General features: G+C 41.0%; 1 protein-coding gene across 3 annotated transcripts in view; it reads right to left on the bottom strand.

The window, feature by feature from the left end:
* Window positions 1–15,638, bottom strand: part of SYT9 (synaptotagmin 9) — a 196,051-nt gene that overhangs the window by 132,051 nt on the left and 48,362 nt on the right. For all 3 annotated transcript variants that reach the window (XM_058688102.1, XM_058688103.1, XM_058688101.1), the window contains exon 2: window positions 5,665–6,016. In XM_058688102.1, the coding sequence (XP_058544085.1) occupies window positions 5,665–6,016 (352 nt within the window). The remainder of the gene's footprint in view (window positions 1–5,664; window positions 6,017–15,638) is intronic.

Here is a 15,638-nt window from a genome sequence, read left to right as displayed (position 1 = left end):
AGACAGGGAAGTTTGGAAATGCTGGGGATGGGATTGTTTGCCTTCTTGAAAACTCCCCAGGTGACAGAGAGGAAGAGGTTGGGTTGTCCTGAGCTGTAGGCAGACACGGAAGAGGAAGTCTCAGAAGTGAACTCACTACAGGGCAGGAGGAAATGGGGATCTTTCTCAGTGCAGGATTCAGAGGTCTCCAGGCTGAGTGATATAAGAAAGATGTAACCATCACACTTTGGCCAGTGGAGGTGTAGGGTCAAGTGCAGTTGGATATTCTGATGCATGACCTGCTTTCTCCCACACCTCCCAAGTTAAACAAGTTTGAAATCTTGGTGTCATCTTCCAATGTTTTATTCCCTATTTCTAAGATGATCCTATGTCCACCAACACCCTCTCTGAAGTAGCTCACAACGCATGCCTCTTTCTACTTCCATTGCTTCCAGGAGTTCAGACCTCATCATTATTGACCTGAATCAGCCACTATAGCCAGTCTTCACCCTATCTCAAGCCTCTTATACACTCTTGCCAGAATGATCTTCTAGAAAACAATTTGAGTACTTTAATGTGCATAAGTGGAAATAGGCTCTTCTTGCCTATTTCCCCAACTAAGCTGTGGATCTTTTAAGGTCAGGGCAATACATATATGTATATATATGTATGTATGTATGTATGTGTATATATATACATATATATATGTATATATATATATATATATATGTATATATATATGTTTTTTCATCTCTTTACTACCAGTATATGATATGGAACTTTTCACACTGAAGATGCTTAATACAAGTGTCTAGAATAAATAGATGAATGCCAAGGAAATAACAATTTCCAATAATTAAACCCCAGTAGGGAAAATACACATTTACATCTAGTTTGAGAACCTCATGGGAGTTGAGAGAGGTCTAAGCAACTTCCATTTTCCAAGCTGTCAGTTTATTAAAATTTGGAGAAATATCTAAGACTCATCCAAAACACTGTTGTGTTTTAAATGTTCACATCTAAAAAAATGTTTTCAACACACACACACACACACACACACACACACACACACACACAAACACACAAACATAGCTTAATATAACTGTGGTCCTCATAGGGTAATTACAACATTCAGTCTCAGCATACCACTTACTGGAGTTGTGGCCAGTGATGGGACCCGAATCTAAAGTTCAATAATTGTCAAGGTGCCTGGGTGGCTCAGTCAGTTAAGCATCCAACTTTGGCTCAGGTCATGATCTCACAATTCCTGGGTTTGAGCCCCACCTCAGTATCTGCGTGACAGCTCAGAGCCTGGAGCCTACTTCAGATTCTGTGTCTCCCTCTCTCCCTGATCTTTCCCTGCTCTCACTCTGTCTGTCCCTCTCTCAAAAATAAATAAACATTATAAATAAATAAATAAATAAAGTTCAATATTTGTCATCTTCTTTCAACTCTGTCAGTATATTTCTGTGAGTCTGTGGCTTGCTTAGTTTGGAGATAAGGCCAAAAGCCTAAGTGTAAGGCTCTGAAGTCAGGTAAGACTTGGGACAAAAGGCCTTCCACCGGCCTCATCCCATATAGGCCCTTCTTCGGTTTATACTTCTGGCCTTTTGCCATTCTTGTCAGTGGAACATGATAAAAGTGGCTGGATACTGATGAAGGTATTCTGTCAGCTATTCATGGAAAAAGTCTGCTCTAGGGGCGCCTCGGTGGCTCAGTCGGTAAAGTGTCTGACTTTGGCTCAGGTCATGATCCCGCAGTTCATGAGTTTGAGCCCCACGTTGGGCTCTGTGCTGACAGCTCTGAGCCTGGAGCCTTTTTCAGATTCTGTTTCCCTCTCTCTCTGCCCCTCCGCCCCTCATGCTCTGTCTCTCTATCTCTCTCTCAAAAATAAACATTAAAAAAACAAAAAATAAAAAGTCTGCTCTATGCCAGGGGCTGCACTAGGTGTTAGATATATAGGGAAAAACAGCGGCTATAGTTTTTGAGTTCACAGAACTCCTAGATTAGAGAAGGGGTACAGGCAACAAGCAAACAAGTAATCATTTAGTTAGAAAGAGAGTTTGATCCTGTGAAGAAATGCAGGCAAGGTGACATGTGAGAGAATGCAGAGTGGGAGGGAGTGGAGGAAAGAGCACATACTTCAGACAGGATGGTGGGGAGGCCTTTCTGAGGAGGTGATGCTTTAGGTGGGACATTAAAGCTGCAAAGGAGATGGAGGGGAAAAACAAAAGCACTCCAGGCTGAGGGAACAGCTTGTTCGTGAAGGCCTCAAGGCAGGAAAAGGCAGGGGATACTGAAGGCATGGAGAGAGGCTAGTGTAGCTGGAACATGATGAGCTTTTCCAGGTAAAGCTTCCTAGTGAGTCCTTGTCCTCTGGGGCAGCGCTGCATGGTGCTGAGGTGGGGAGCTGACAGAAGCAGACTGTGGCAATAACACACAGGTTCTAACAGGCCTGATAAAGAGATGGCAGTGTGGTAATTGAAATTTTTATAAAACCAAAGTGTTATATAAGAAGTTTGAGACGACTTAATAAAACAGGTTGGACTTTCATCTTGGGATGTGAATCAGGAAATGCATTAGATGCCTTGCAAAGGCTCCTTCTATTTTGAGGACCTAGGGATTTTTATATATTTAGAATAGAGATATTTAAAATGTTCTAGTATTGAAGCATTCTGAAAACAAATCCGTATTTCCAGTATATTATACAAAAGGGCTTTCATCTAAAATTGAAAAGAATTAACAGGGACTTTGGAGGGTTCTAATAGTAACTGAGCTAGCTAGAAACAGAATGTTAATGTGCTCGATCGTGGGAAAACAACAGGAAGTCGTCCTGACTAGAAACCTTCTGAGAAGACAAAACTCTCATCTTTAGGGCATTCCATAGACATTGGTGGGAGCTGCACATATTCATGATCAAGAGGCCAGGAGAGGGTGAGCTTTCCAATGTCAGTGCTGTGACAGAAGCTATGCTGAGGGACTGCAGGGACAGTGGGGATGCCCTTAACTGGGAGTCTAAGGCTTATGTGCTCTGGGTAAAGGAGCTGTCCTGGGACTCTGGGGACAAGTCCCCAGACAGCTGCAGGAAGGAAGCAGTAAGAAAGAAAGTGATTACAGTGAGGAAGTAGGAGCATTACAAGAAAAAAAGGAAGAAATAAGAACTAGCAGAGCAGACTGTTTAGAGCCATCTCAGCACAGTACCTTCTCCCTCCCCAAATCAGTATCGAGAACATTACTTAAAAAGAATGTTAAAAATTTTGGAACGTGAAGGAAATTTCATTCATTTCTCTCATTTTGTCAGTAAAAATGTTTTGTGTGTGTTTATAAATAACACAATTCCTAAAGAATGAGAAGACCATATACCACTCATTACGATAAGACCATAACTAATACATACATATTTCCCAACATAACCCATAAAACTAGGTCGGTAGTAATTTAGGTAAGAATGTTTTAAATGCACAATGATACAAATTATCAGTATTAGATCAACACAGCTGGAAAGAGTTTAGTTTTCTTACGGTAGATCAGATATTACTAAACTTGATTTTGCCCATCAGAAAGATAATTACATGACTCTCAAACTAAAATAAATCTAAATGTAAATTCATTTTATAGAAATAATTCCTTCGCTTTCTTCTTTTTTTCCCCTTCTACCCAATTTCCATAAATCAGTGGTGAAGATGCTACAATTTTCATTCTTTCTTTTTTAAAGTTTTTTTTTAAAGTTTATTTAATTATTTTGGGGGTGGGGAGCAGAGAGAGAGAGAGAGAAAGAGTCCCAAGCAGGCTCCACTGTCACCACAGAGCCCGATGCAAGGCTCGAACTCACAAACCATGAGATCACGACCTGAGCTGAAATCAATGGTCAGATGCTCAACCAACTGAGCCACCCAGGTACCCCTACAGGTTTTATTCTTAAATGAAATACATTTCTTGATAAGTAGAGTACTTATATATTTTTCTAGAATAAATACTGTGATAATTATAGTGATATGATTGCTATCAATTCATTAGAATCATGGCAGAGTCCTCAGATCCATAATCTAATAAAAGCACAGTACTATCACCTTGTATTGATGGGACCTAGGTCAGAAAAATTAACATTCAGAGTAAAACCGAATAGGAAACAATTTCAATGGATACTCCATCTGAAAGACTCCAGTTATTGAAATAGTGAAGGGATTTTATTACGAGTCTACACCACTGCATGAACGCCATGACAGCATCAAACAGAGCTCCAGCTATATTTAAGTCATATCTAAAGAGAAATCCTAGTGATAAAATCTGAGGAGTTCTTCTAAATCAAATGGCAAACAACCATCCATTTCCTCACAGAGGAATATTTTAGGTTTAGCTCTTTGATTCAGAATTGGAAATGATGCTAAAATAGGTTTGTAGAAAAATTAAATTATAAACTGTCATATTCCATCCCACTTAATGTGAATGAGCAGAGTCTCTAGGATAAACTCGATTAACATAAAAAAGGGTAAAATCTTACTTCCGTTTCTAGAGAACAAATAAAAAAGATTTTTAAAAAATGCCCCCAAACTGTGCTCGCACTCTCCAAATAACAGCACATGCTATTCCTCTGGCTATTGCTCAAGCAAATATTTTCATTTTAAAAAAGCTACTTCCTGTATCTCTTATCTTGAAAACTCCTGTCGAAAGTGAATTTTGATATCTGGGGATTGAGAATTGTCTGTTTAACGTGAAAGGCATGTTTATGCAACATCTGAGTCCTGGAAGAGGCCAGCCACAGGGCAATGATCACGACAAAAACAACACGGAAATCAAAATGGCCGTTCACGTTTTGGAGTACTTACCAGGTGCCGCCTATGTAAAGCACAGGATGTGCACATTATTGCTTCATTCTTAAAAGCACCTATATGTTGGTATTATCACTATTTCTCTCTCACAGAAGAGGAAATGGAAACATATGGAGGTTAAGTAATGTGTCCAGTGTGTCATACATGTAAGTAAAGCCAGTTCACTTGACCCCAGAGCCCCGGGTTTTTATCACTGCACTACATGATTTCTCTACTGCTTAAAGAGGAGCATGCAGCCCACAGAAAGAAAGTGACCCGAGGCCTGGGTACTCTAGGCCTTACAAAGGCTGAAGATGCACAAAGACCTCCAGCCACTTTGTGGACTACAAAGACAGCCTGTGTGACAGCTAGGCTAGGTCAGAGGCACAGAGAATGAGTCCAATAGCACTAGGAGGATAGTGGGAAGAGTGGCTAAGAGGTCTCAGGCTCTGGTGTTGGTTGAATCAGGGTCCAAACCCTGAATGCATACCAATCTATGATGTTTTTACTTAAACTCTTTGACTTAAGTTTCTTCTTCTGTGAAATGAAAATAACTTTTGCATCTCATGCAAAGTTGTGAACTATAATAAAACAATGCATAAAGTTCTTAGTACTTATCATGGTTAATCTTGGCAATGTAACTATTATTATTATGGACTATTATTATTGCGGACCCTACACAGGGAACTCAAGAGAAGTAAGGAGCCTCACTAGAGCATAGGAAGCACCACATTTTCCCATATTCGCATCTCTGAAACTGAATGGACATGTGAAATTTTGGTTACAGGATCCTTGGCTAACCAACACTACTGCTGCCAATAGAGGGGAACGAGGTGGCCCTTGCCTTGCAGTCAGAAAGGAAGGGGGCATTACTGACCGGGCCGACGAGGTTGGCTCTGTGACTTGGCGCTGTACACGGACGCCATGGGCACAGTTCTCCTGGCCCCCCGCTTGGGTCGAGAGGGGAATGTCAGGGGAGGTGTGGCTGATCTTCATGGAAGAGTCAGGGCAGGGGGTGGGAGGGTCTAGGAAGCCCTCACTGTTCTCCTGCTCATTGGTCTCTGTGTCCGTGTAGTTAAGAGGTTCCCGATTGTCGTCTTTGCTACCAGAGAGCAGGCCTCGTTCTCGCCATGGAACCCAGCAGAGTTTCCAAGACACGAAGAGAGACACGCCAAAAAGCGCGAGGCCACAGGCAGTGACCACAAGGGTCAGCAGGCTCACTGAGATATCTGCAAAGAAGCAAAGATCAAAGGTCAGTGTGATTGCTCGTCCTGTGCCCATCCATTGCACAGTGCAGGCAGAATGACCCTTTAATCCATTCATCCCTCAGGAGCTGGCCGCAGGAGATAGGCCAGGGATGCTGCCGGGTCACCTGATTCTGGCGCAGGGATGGTGAGACTCAGACACAGCACAGAGAAAGTGACATGCAGGCCATGATTCAAAACAATGAACAGTCTGCTCTAGCAAGAGACGGGGTATATTCAGGGGGACTAGGAATGCCCTCCAAGTCAACTGAGACCCTACACCACAGCAATACAAATCATTGAGGCTTTGTGAGCAGGGCAGTTTCAACTGTCCTTAAAAATTACTCAATCATTTCAGAGAGCTGTATAATGAAATTTGGGAATTGTTTAAGTAACAACTTTCTAATACAAGAGAAACTAGAGTGCTTTCTTTCTCTTTTTGACATTGACTTTTAAGGGTCTCAGCAAAATGAAGCTCAAGTCCTCTGAAGCCTCAAGAATACCCCCATCCAGTGGCCAGGTACCTAGGACCCAGTGCTGATCACCGTAGTTTGGGTTTCCCCAGTAGCAGATCCTGAGACAAGTATTCAAGGGCAGGTGGTTTATTCAGAAGGGGAAGAAAACACAGGTAGGGGAGTAAGGAAGTGATCCAGGGAAGGCAGCCAGCGAAGGGGGCTTTACCAAGCCAGTTACCCAAGGGGCAAGGGGCTGGGCTATTTATAATGTCAGCTCCCTTCAGTCATGGATTGGACTCAAGGGGCATTTCCCACCTGCAGCACGAGTGGCAAAGTAAGCTTCAGTGGCCAGAAAAATCGAACATTCAAATAAATGCAGGGGCTGGCCTTTGGAGGTGAGCGGGCATGTGCTGAAGTGGTGACAGTGAGCAAATATGGCAAGGCAACCACGGCATCTGAGGCCCGGACTGTATGGCCTCAGCTAGGGTCCGTGGCAGTGCAGTGGCTGTGCCCTTAATGCCCAGAACAAAGCCCAACTCCCTCCAGGCTTCCACTCCACACTACAGTAGACCCAGGGAGGTTAAGACATCAAACTGAACTCATTCCTGGGTGGCTGTAAGCCCTACTTTAAACGACACTCCCACCTGCCCTTACTGCACTCCATCACACGTAGGAGCTCCAAGGATTCTCCCAGGCTTTGCCTTTACTGTCCATCATCAATATTTGCATTGCTTCAGCCAAAGTTTTCTGAATGTCCATTACATGCCAGGTACTGGGCTAGGTTTTGGAGAGAGTACAATGGGGAACATGAAAGGCACATTCCATACCTTCCTCATAGACTCATATTCTCGTGAAGAAGAAAATTAGGAATAAGTTAATTTTCCAATATTAATTATCCACAGCATACTGATAATCCATGACATGAGACAACTGACATTTCTGCTGAGGCATGTGAACTCCTACTGCAGGTCACTTACCTACTGAGTCACGCTGACCACCCACCATCCGTGTGCTTTTCAACATGACTCTGAAGGTACTTGATCATTCTTATGAAATGATAAAGCAGTTTCCTCATGAAAAATGGCTCTTGAGAGAATGCCAGCTGCCAGGACTGGTGATGGAGCTAATGTATCTCCTCTACGCCTCCCCATCAATCTCTGCCTTTTCAGTGAAATAATATTCTGTCTCTGCTCGACAACACTGGGGCTCCAGTTTCACATGGGTAAGTGAGCTCAAATCTGCCACCTTTCTCTCCTCAACCCACTGAAAGGGGATTAGCAAACTATACAACAATGTGAAACAAGGATGACTTCCATCAATCCATCAGTGAACCAGTATAACATTGAGAGGTTTCTAGAATTGTTTTAAAGGAAAATCCAGTTAGTATTGAACATTTAACACAAGCAAATGAAGGGACACTAAGGAAACAATAAAAATTAAAACTCCCAGGTGCAGAGAAACAAGGGCAAGGATGAGGACAGGGAGTAGAGTCAGTGGGGGCAGAGTAAAGGGCACCAGAAATCACATCTCATGGAGCCCCAACATGAGGTAGGAAGAGAGCGTGGTATGGCCACAGGCTCCATTGGGTTCCATCAGCTCACACGGAGTATGGGAAATTCAACTGTGCAAACTCCTAGGATAGGTAGTAGTGCTCATGACACAGAAAGGAGGAGACTTTATCCTCATTAATCAGGTGGCCACAGCAAACATCAACTCCCACCTAGATCAATAAAACACAAAAACAAAACAGGCTCCATACCATAGTGAAATCCCTTAATACATTCTGTAATCCAAATGGAGGTAAAACTCCTATGTCCTGTTAATCACTGTGGCACTTTCCTAACACAGACACTTCTAGAAAACACCAGCAAAGGCTGGGGTTGGGACACACTGGGAAGCAGTAGGTTTAGGAGTGTAATGTGATTAATTCTTTTGTTATTCACCAGATATTCACTCTCTCCCACCATAGTGCCCCCATACCAAGGAAAGAGCATAAATCCCAATCCCCTGATGTTGATTTTGTCCATGTGACTTGCTCTAGTCAATAAAATCCAAGGAGATATGGCCCATGCCAGCTCTGACCAGAAGACTCTTGGCTCCCACCTTCTGCCAGGAGAAGAAATCTTAAATAAAGCCCAGTCTTTCAACTTAGTTACTATCACAGGAAGACTTGTGGCACAGGCCCAAAGTCCAGAATGAGAAGCAAGCTTAAACCTTATCCATAGACTGGGGAAGAGCTGCAGCTGATCCACAAATCCATGAGCAAACCCTAGTTCATGTTTTAAGTCCCTAATATTTTGAAGGAGTTTGTTACCATGGCAAAAACAGTTAACTCATACACATGACCATATAATTTATTGTCCTAAGCTGGGACACCTTTAAGAGAGAGAGGTGTGATGTTAATAATCACTTGGGACAAGAGACTTTACCCAGTACCCAGGGCAAACCAGGGAATATGGTCACTCTGGACTTAAGCTCTGAACTCATCACTTGGGTACAGCATAACCTCTCAGGGTTAACGTGGCATAGACAACATGCTAAATAAATGAAATTAAATTAACCCACTTCTGCTAGTAACCACAGGGACCTGACCCAACACAAGAATGACCCAAGCTTGTTAGCTGACTCCCAGTTCATGCACCCAAAAAACAGCTTGCTCACCAGTCCAGTCATGGGGGATCTATGAGAACAGGAATCCCATCCATCTCAGCACTGAATGCCAAGCAACTAAAAGAACACTTGGCACATTGTAGGCATTGAGTAAATGCCTGATGGTGCCCACCTGAAGACCGCTATGGCCACCTACTACTTTTACCGTGAATTATGGTTGTGTCCTATAAGCTCTAGAGGTGTTAGTCACATTCATAATCATTATAGATTTTTGTGCAGATAGGTATTAAAGAGAATTTCTAGTAAATGGCAGAAGTGATTTCTTCTTATTCACACAAAGGTACCATGTGGGTTAGCAATGGGCCAGGGAATGCCTTTGAGGAGAAACCAGTAGTGACCTACACAGACATACCAACCACAAAGCAAAATCATCTGGGCTTCTGTTTTTAAACAACTCAGGGCACCCTCTGGACACTTTTCTCTCTTTTTTCAGAAAGAAGTATTAGAAAACTCCTGTTGAGTCACTAGGGCCACAGATACTACCCACCTCAGACCCATGACTTTAGGAAAGGGAGGAGAATCAGCTTAGAATCACATAACAGCCTTGCTTAGAAGAGATTTCTTAAGTTAGGTGGTAGGTACATGGCCATTTGTTTTATGATTGATCCTGAAACCATATGTATTCACTATATATACTCTTTGGCATTTATGCTATATTTCATAACAAAAACTGAAAAAAATAGTAACATCAAAAAAATAATTATTCTAAAGATAAATTTTCTAAAAAATGGGAAAGTATAATTAGTCCTTCTGTCCAAGAGCCAAGAGAATAACCAGATGGTGATTCAGGGATGAAAGGAGGCAAATGGCAACCCAGTTCTGATCCAGATCCCTGGAGGTGTTGCTGCTTGGGGGTGACTGTGCACAAAACTGCATCCAGATCTGCCACAGAGTACATTCTTCCAGGGAAGATGTGGCCTAGAAGACCCTGCAGTGAGGTCTGACCATCAGAACTCTCTTCTACCTGCTATTAGATGCAGCCACTGAACATGATGTAGTGTAGCAATATCCTTGATCTTGCAGACATCAGATACAAGATACCATGACATCCCTACCCCCAGAAGACATCCCAGCTGTACACCTAGAATTCTAAGGGATCCATGCAAGCCTAAATACTTGTTTTGGAATGGCAAATATTATTGTCCAATGAATGAAAGGCTTGAGCTTCCATATACTACACACGGGCAGATGAACAGTAGTTGTCCCCCTAAACTATGAAGGGCCAGTAAGAACACATAAACTGACAACCAAAGAAAAATAATGGGACAAATCAGCAGCTCAAAAGAGGTCAACCAAGCTGAGCCATCAGAATAAACTGGTCCTGACATTAAATAAAATAGTGATGAAAACTAAGAGGTATGGGTAAAGTAGTGATCAGAAGCAGATGGGCTTGAGATCCCAGCTGATCTAAGGAAAAAAGATTGGAGGGGTGCCTGGGTGGCTCAGTTGGTTAAGTGTCCAATTTCAGCTCAGGTCATGATCTCATGGTTCGTGAGTTCGAGCCCCACATCGGGCTCTGTGCTGACAGCTCAGAGCCTGGAGCCTGCTTCAGATCCTGTTCTTCCTCTCTCTCTGCCCCTCCCCCACTCACACTCTGTCTCTCTCTCTCAAAAATAAATAAATATTAAAAAAATGTTTTTTTAAAAAAAGAAAAGGATATTGTAGTCCTATAATTCTACAGCTAGCCAGACTATCACGAGGGACAAAGAGGCATTTTCAAACAGACGATGACTCAGAAAATACACCATTCACATACCTTCTCCTGCATAAAATCTAAGCAAATTCTCCAAACAAACAAATAAAAATGTATGTCAGAATACAGAACTCAAGAAAGGAAGGACATATTATATTAGGTGTATCTATATACTATGTATCACAAGAATTAATGATAAACAAAAAAAATAGCACAAATTGCATTAAGTCTAAATAATTGCTCTTTATGAGGTTATGAAGCTTAATGTAACTGTTATGAAAAAAACACTTAAAAGAACAAAGCAATGATGCTATATACATACTCAAATTTCAACAATTCCAACAAAACATGGGAGGCAGAAGAAGGAAGGAAGTAAAAAGAAATTAAATGTTCTATATTATTAGCATGTGGAGACTATTGATACTTCAACTTGATGTTGATAAAGAAATACAGGTGTAAATATGTATATAAAATATTTAAGGGGGACTTTGATTCATAATGGTACATCTGCATATTTATATTAATATCCTCCCCTTCCTGAGACTCCCATCAGGTGATAGGAAGTAAATAAAAAATAAAAACCTACAGTCATAAAGAATATAGCACAAGATAATCAACAAACTAAAAACTTTTTCTTGAAGACTGTATGTGGATAGCAAAGTGATAGAAGATGCAACCTGACCTACTGAACTCAACCTCAGGACACAGACATTTCCACTATGGTGGCAGCTAAGACTGAGATACAGAACAAAAATATGAGCATGGATTAAAAATCCTCACCAAAATATTTCCCAGTCTGTCTAGGGAGAAACCAAGGCAACTAGCATGAGAATTAATGCCCAAGACCAAAATCCTCCATGTTCTGACAAAAAAAACGTAACTTCTTATGTTCCCGTAAAGTAAAATCTGCCTATTAAAATATCACTCACAGATACATAGCCTCATAGTTAGCTTTTCTACTGCCTCATTATTAAATATGATTAAGCTGCAAACAATCACCAGCCATGGAAGGACATCCTAGAGCAACCAGATCAATGTATAAAAGCAAAGAAAAGAGAGAGAGAAAGAGAAAGAGAGAGAGGTTCCCAGAGAAAACAGATAAATCAGTGAGGAAACAAGAATTTTTCATTCACAGGACATTTCCAGAAGATATTTGATCCATACATAAGATAAGAGTAGACTACTGGTAAATTGAATGAAGAAGAAGACAATGTTCTTAGAAGTAAAATAGTGTGATTGCTGAAACAAATAAAAAATTTAATAGTGGGCAGAGAGTTTCTGATTCAGTAGGTCTGCCTAACAAGTTCCCAAGTGCTGCTGCTGCTGCTGCCGCCGCTGGTCTGTGATACACTTAGACAACTACTTGGCCTGTTGCTGTTGAATTTCAATGACTTAACCAACTAATACGCATAAAGTGCAGAAAGGGATGAAGAGAAGACACACCTCCTCCTGTTCTCAAGAAGCTTAGATTATGGCTAGGGAGACAAACTGCAAATTGCATATTCGGGAACCATAAGCAACAAAGTGGAGAATCTGATACCTATGGAAATTCTAAGAGGAGATGCTAAGTAGACTACTGACCACTCAGTCGGACACTCTGGAGAAAATTTAGAGATATATTAGGGAGCTGTTGCCCATGGGATCACCCTTGCCTAACTAGTGATGGGAATTGATCGAGAAGTAGTTCTGATTTTTGTCTCCTGGATGGACAATTCTTAGAATTCTTAAGGATTCTGAGAAAATTGAAGATGAACAAGAAATAGCTGCTTGTCCATGTGGTCAACTCAAAAGCTCATCCTTGCACTTATTTTCCCTTATTTCCTACTTCATCCCTCTGTTCCTCATACCTTCTCTCTGGGATCACATTCCCAATAAGCTACCTGTACACACTCCTTTTTCTCAGTGCAATATTGTGATTTATAATAAAAATATATTTATTGGAAAAAATTTAATACAGGCAAAGTCAAGGAACATCTACCTGAATGTGCACCAAAGGCACAGGAAATTTAAGTGAAAGATATGAGATACAGGGTATGCATCCAGGAGGTCTAATATCTACGTTTCCTGGAAAGTAAAGACAGAAAAATGAAGGTAAAAAATACCAAAGAAATAAACTTTTATTTCCCTAAAATTGAAGGACAAATTATAGAAGTCCACTGAGCACCTACAATGAAATAACCCTATCTTAGACACATTATTGTGAAATTTCAAAACACAAAAATTAGAGGAAAATCACAAAAGCTTGAGAGACACAAGTAATATGAACATAAAAAAAAATTAGAACCACACTGGTATTGGAGTTCTCATTAAAAGCACTAGATAATAGACTAATGCCTATAAACTTCTGAAGAAATCTTACGCTTAAGTTAGATTTCTACACCCAATAATACTATCAATGCAGTATGAGGGCCAAAAATGTCAGCAAGATTACTTCCCATGCACCTATCATAGGAAGTTACTTGAGGATGAATGTATGAGATTACAACAGGAGAGAAGAAGACATAGTCTATAGGAAAAGTTGCACTCCACTCAGAAGACCAGTAAGGTCCCTGTGTGAGAGGTGAGTGGCGGGCCTAGAGAGGAGCCAGTCCAGCCTGGAGCAGGAAGACTGGGCTCTAGGAAGGAGGTGTCCTCAGACAAAGAGGACTTGAAAACAAATACATGACATTATGAAGTATTCAGCTTCTAATGACATCACCATTTGTCTTCAAATGGTGGAAAAGAGAGAATAATTAGGAATTCCTGCAGTAAAACTGTTTGGGAAAAGGAAAAATAATCACAATATACCTTCTGGTTCTATGCTAAATAATATTTTATATTCATAATAATATAAATACCATTTATTGATTTTCAATGCTTAGAATCAAGTAATAGACAAAGTATGGAAGACGTAAGTACGGATGTAGAACTGAATGCACATTCAGCTTGGACAATTTAAACTTAATAGAAAAGATGTCAGAAATTAAGATGTAGAAAGAGAAAAGAAGCTAATAGCAAGACTGAAGGTTGCCTTCCAAAATGAGGGAAACAAGACATACCGTATAAAATGGATAGACAATCTGTACATATTGATATTTTCATGCTAATAGCATTGATTTTTACGTTAAAAACCATGCAGAGATACAGCAAGCCATTTCTGTTGAGATGAAATTAGAAGGGACTTTCACTTTTTTTTTAATGTTTACTTATTTTTGAGAGAGAGAGAGCGTGTGTGAGCAGCACAGAGCTGGATGCGGGGCTCAAACCCACGAACCGTGAGATCATGACCTGAGCTGAAGTCAGACACTCAACCGACTGAGCCACACAGGCACCCCAGGGACTTTCATTTCTATATTAATTTTTTTACAATAAACAAATATTGAGAAGAAAAAAATTTTTTAAGCTACTATAGTATATAAAGTATATATGCCTTAGTACATTCTGGTGAACTTGGGTCTGTAATCCCAAAGCATTTCTGAAAACAGTCCTTATTTAATCCTCCTCCTTGGTTTATAAGGAACAAATGACTGAAAATCATGACAATCATTATAATAATGATCATCTCAGTTCCTTAGCACAGTTTTCCTTCAAATTCAAACCTATAAAAGACATCCATCCTTTTCTACTCATCTTTGTTTGGACTTCTAGATTCATGAAAATAATATCAGAGGACTGACAAGAGCTCCTGGGTGGCACAGTTGGTTAAACGTCCGACTTCAGCTCAGGTCACATCTCACGGTCCATGAGTTTGAGCCCTGCATCAGGTTCTGTGCTGACAGCTCAGAGCCTGGAGCCTGCTTCGGATTTTATCTCTCCCTCTCTCCCTGCCCCTCTCCTGGCTTGTGCGTTCTCTCTCTCTCTCTCTCAAAAATAAATAAACATAAAAAATTTAAAAATATATCAGGGGACTGACATAGGTTATCAACTTTTTACTTTGCTAATACTGATGTTAAAAGGTAACTTATTTATTATCATGGTCACTTCATACAAGGAGAGAAAGGAAGGAAGAAAGGAAGGGAAAGAAGAGAGCAAGAGAAAGAAAGAAAGAAAGAAAGAAAGAAAGAAAGAAAGAAAGAAAGAAAGAAAGAAAGAAAGAAAGAAAGAATTTTAACACTCCAAATAAATGGCATTGCTTTAAAGCACTATATTGAACTTTATGAATAAAACCATTCCACTGTCCTTATTTCGCCAGTTTGTTTCAGATCTGTGAGAACCCTGTAAAAAGGCTACACAAGGCACCAGAGATTGGGAACCACCTAGTCTCTCACATGTCAGTCTGGCCCCATGTCTACTTCTTAACAACAAATACAGCTCAGGGCAAAACTGGGAAAGGGATGACATTTTTGATACCCACCCCCGCCTTCCTATCCTGAGCTCTCCTCTTTCAACTGTCCCCCCAACCTCATGTTGTCCCAGAGGACTGGAATTTTCAAAGAGACTACGTTGGAACCTAAAGATTCAGTGTCCGCATCTAGTCCTCTCACCGCCAAAGGAAACTGACAAAGACAATGCAGAGGGGCCAGTTGAGGCTCAGGATGAATGAAATGTGGTATTTCCAGGGCAGGCAAAGGAAGCCAGGAATCACAATGGAGGAGGGAAGCAAAAAAGATCAGAACCAGAAAAATGGTTCTGAGCACTGGGAATGAGATGTGGTGGGGCATAAAAAAGAAGAGGAGACTCATGGTCAGAAGCTCAGATGATAGGGACTGGTTTGAAAGACTCATGCAAAATGAAGTAAGGCAAGGGGCTCAGGGTCCCTGATACGGTCATTTACATACGACTTACCTTTTGGCAAAAGGATTAGAGGCAG

This window comes from Neofelis nebulosa, chromosome 10, assembly GCF_028018385.1.
Source record: "Neofelis nebulosa isolate mNeoNeb1 chromosome 10, mNeoNeb1.pri, whole genome shotgun sequence".
NCBI lineage: Eukaryota > Metazoa > Chordata > Mammalia > Carnivora > Felidae > Neofelis > Neofelis nebulosa.
This window is presented reverse-complemented; position numbering and strand designations above follow the sequence as displayed.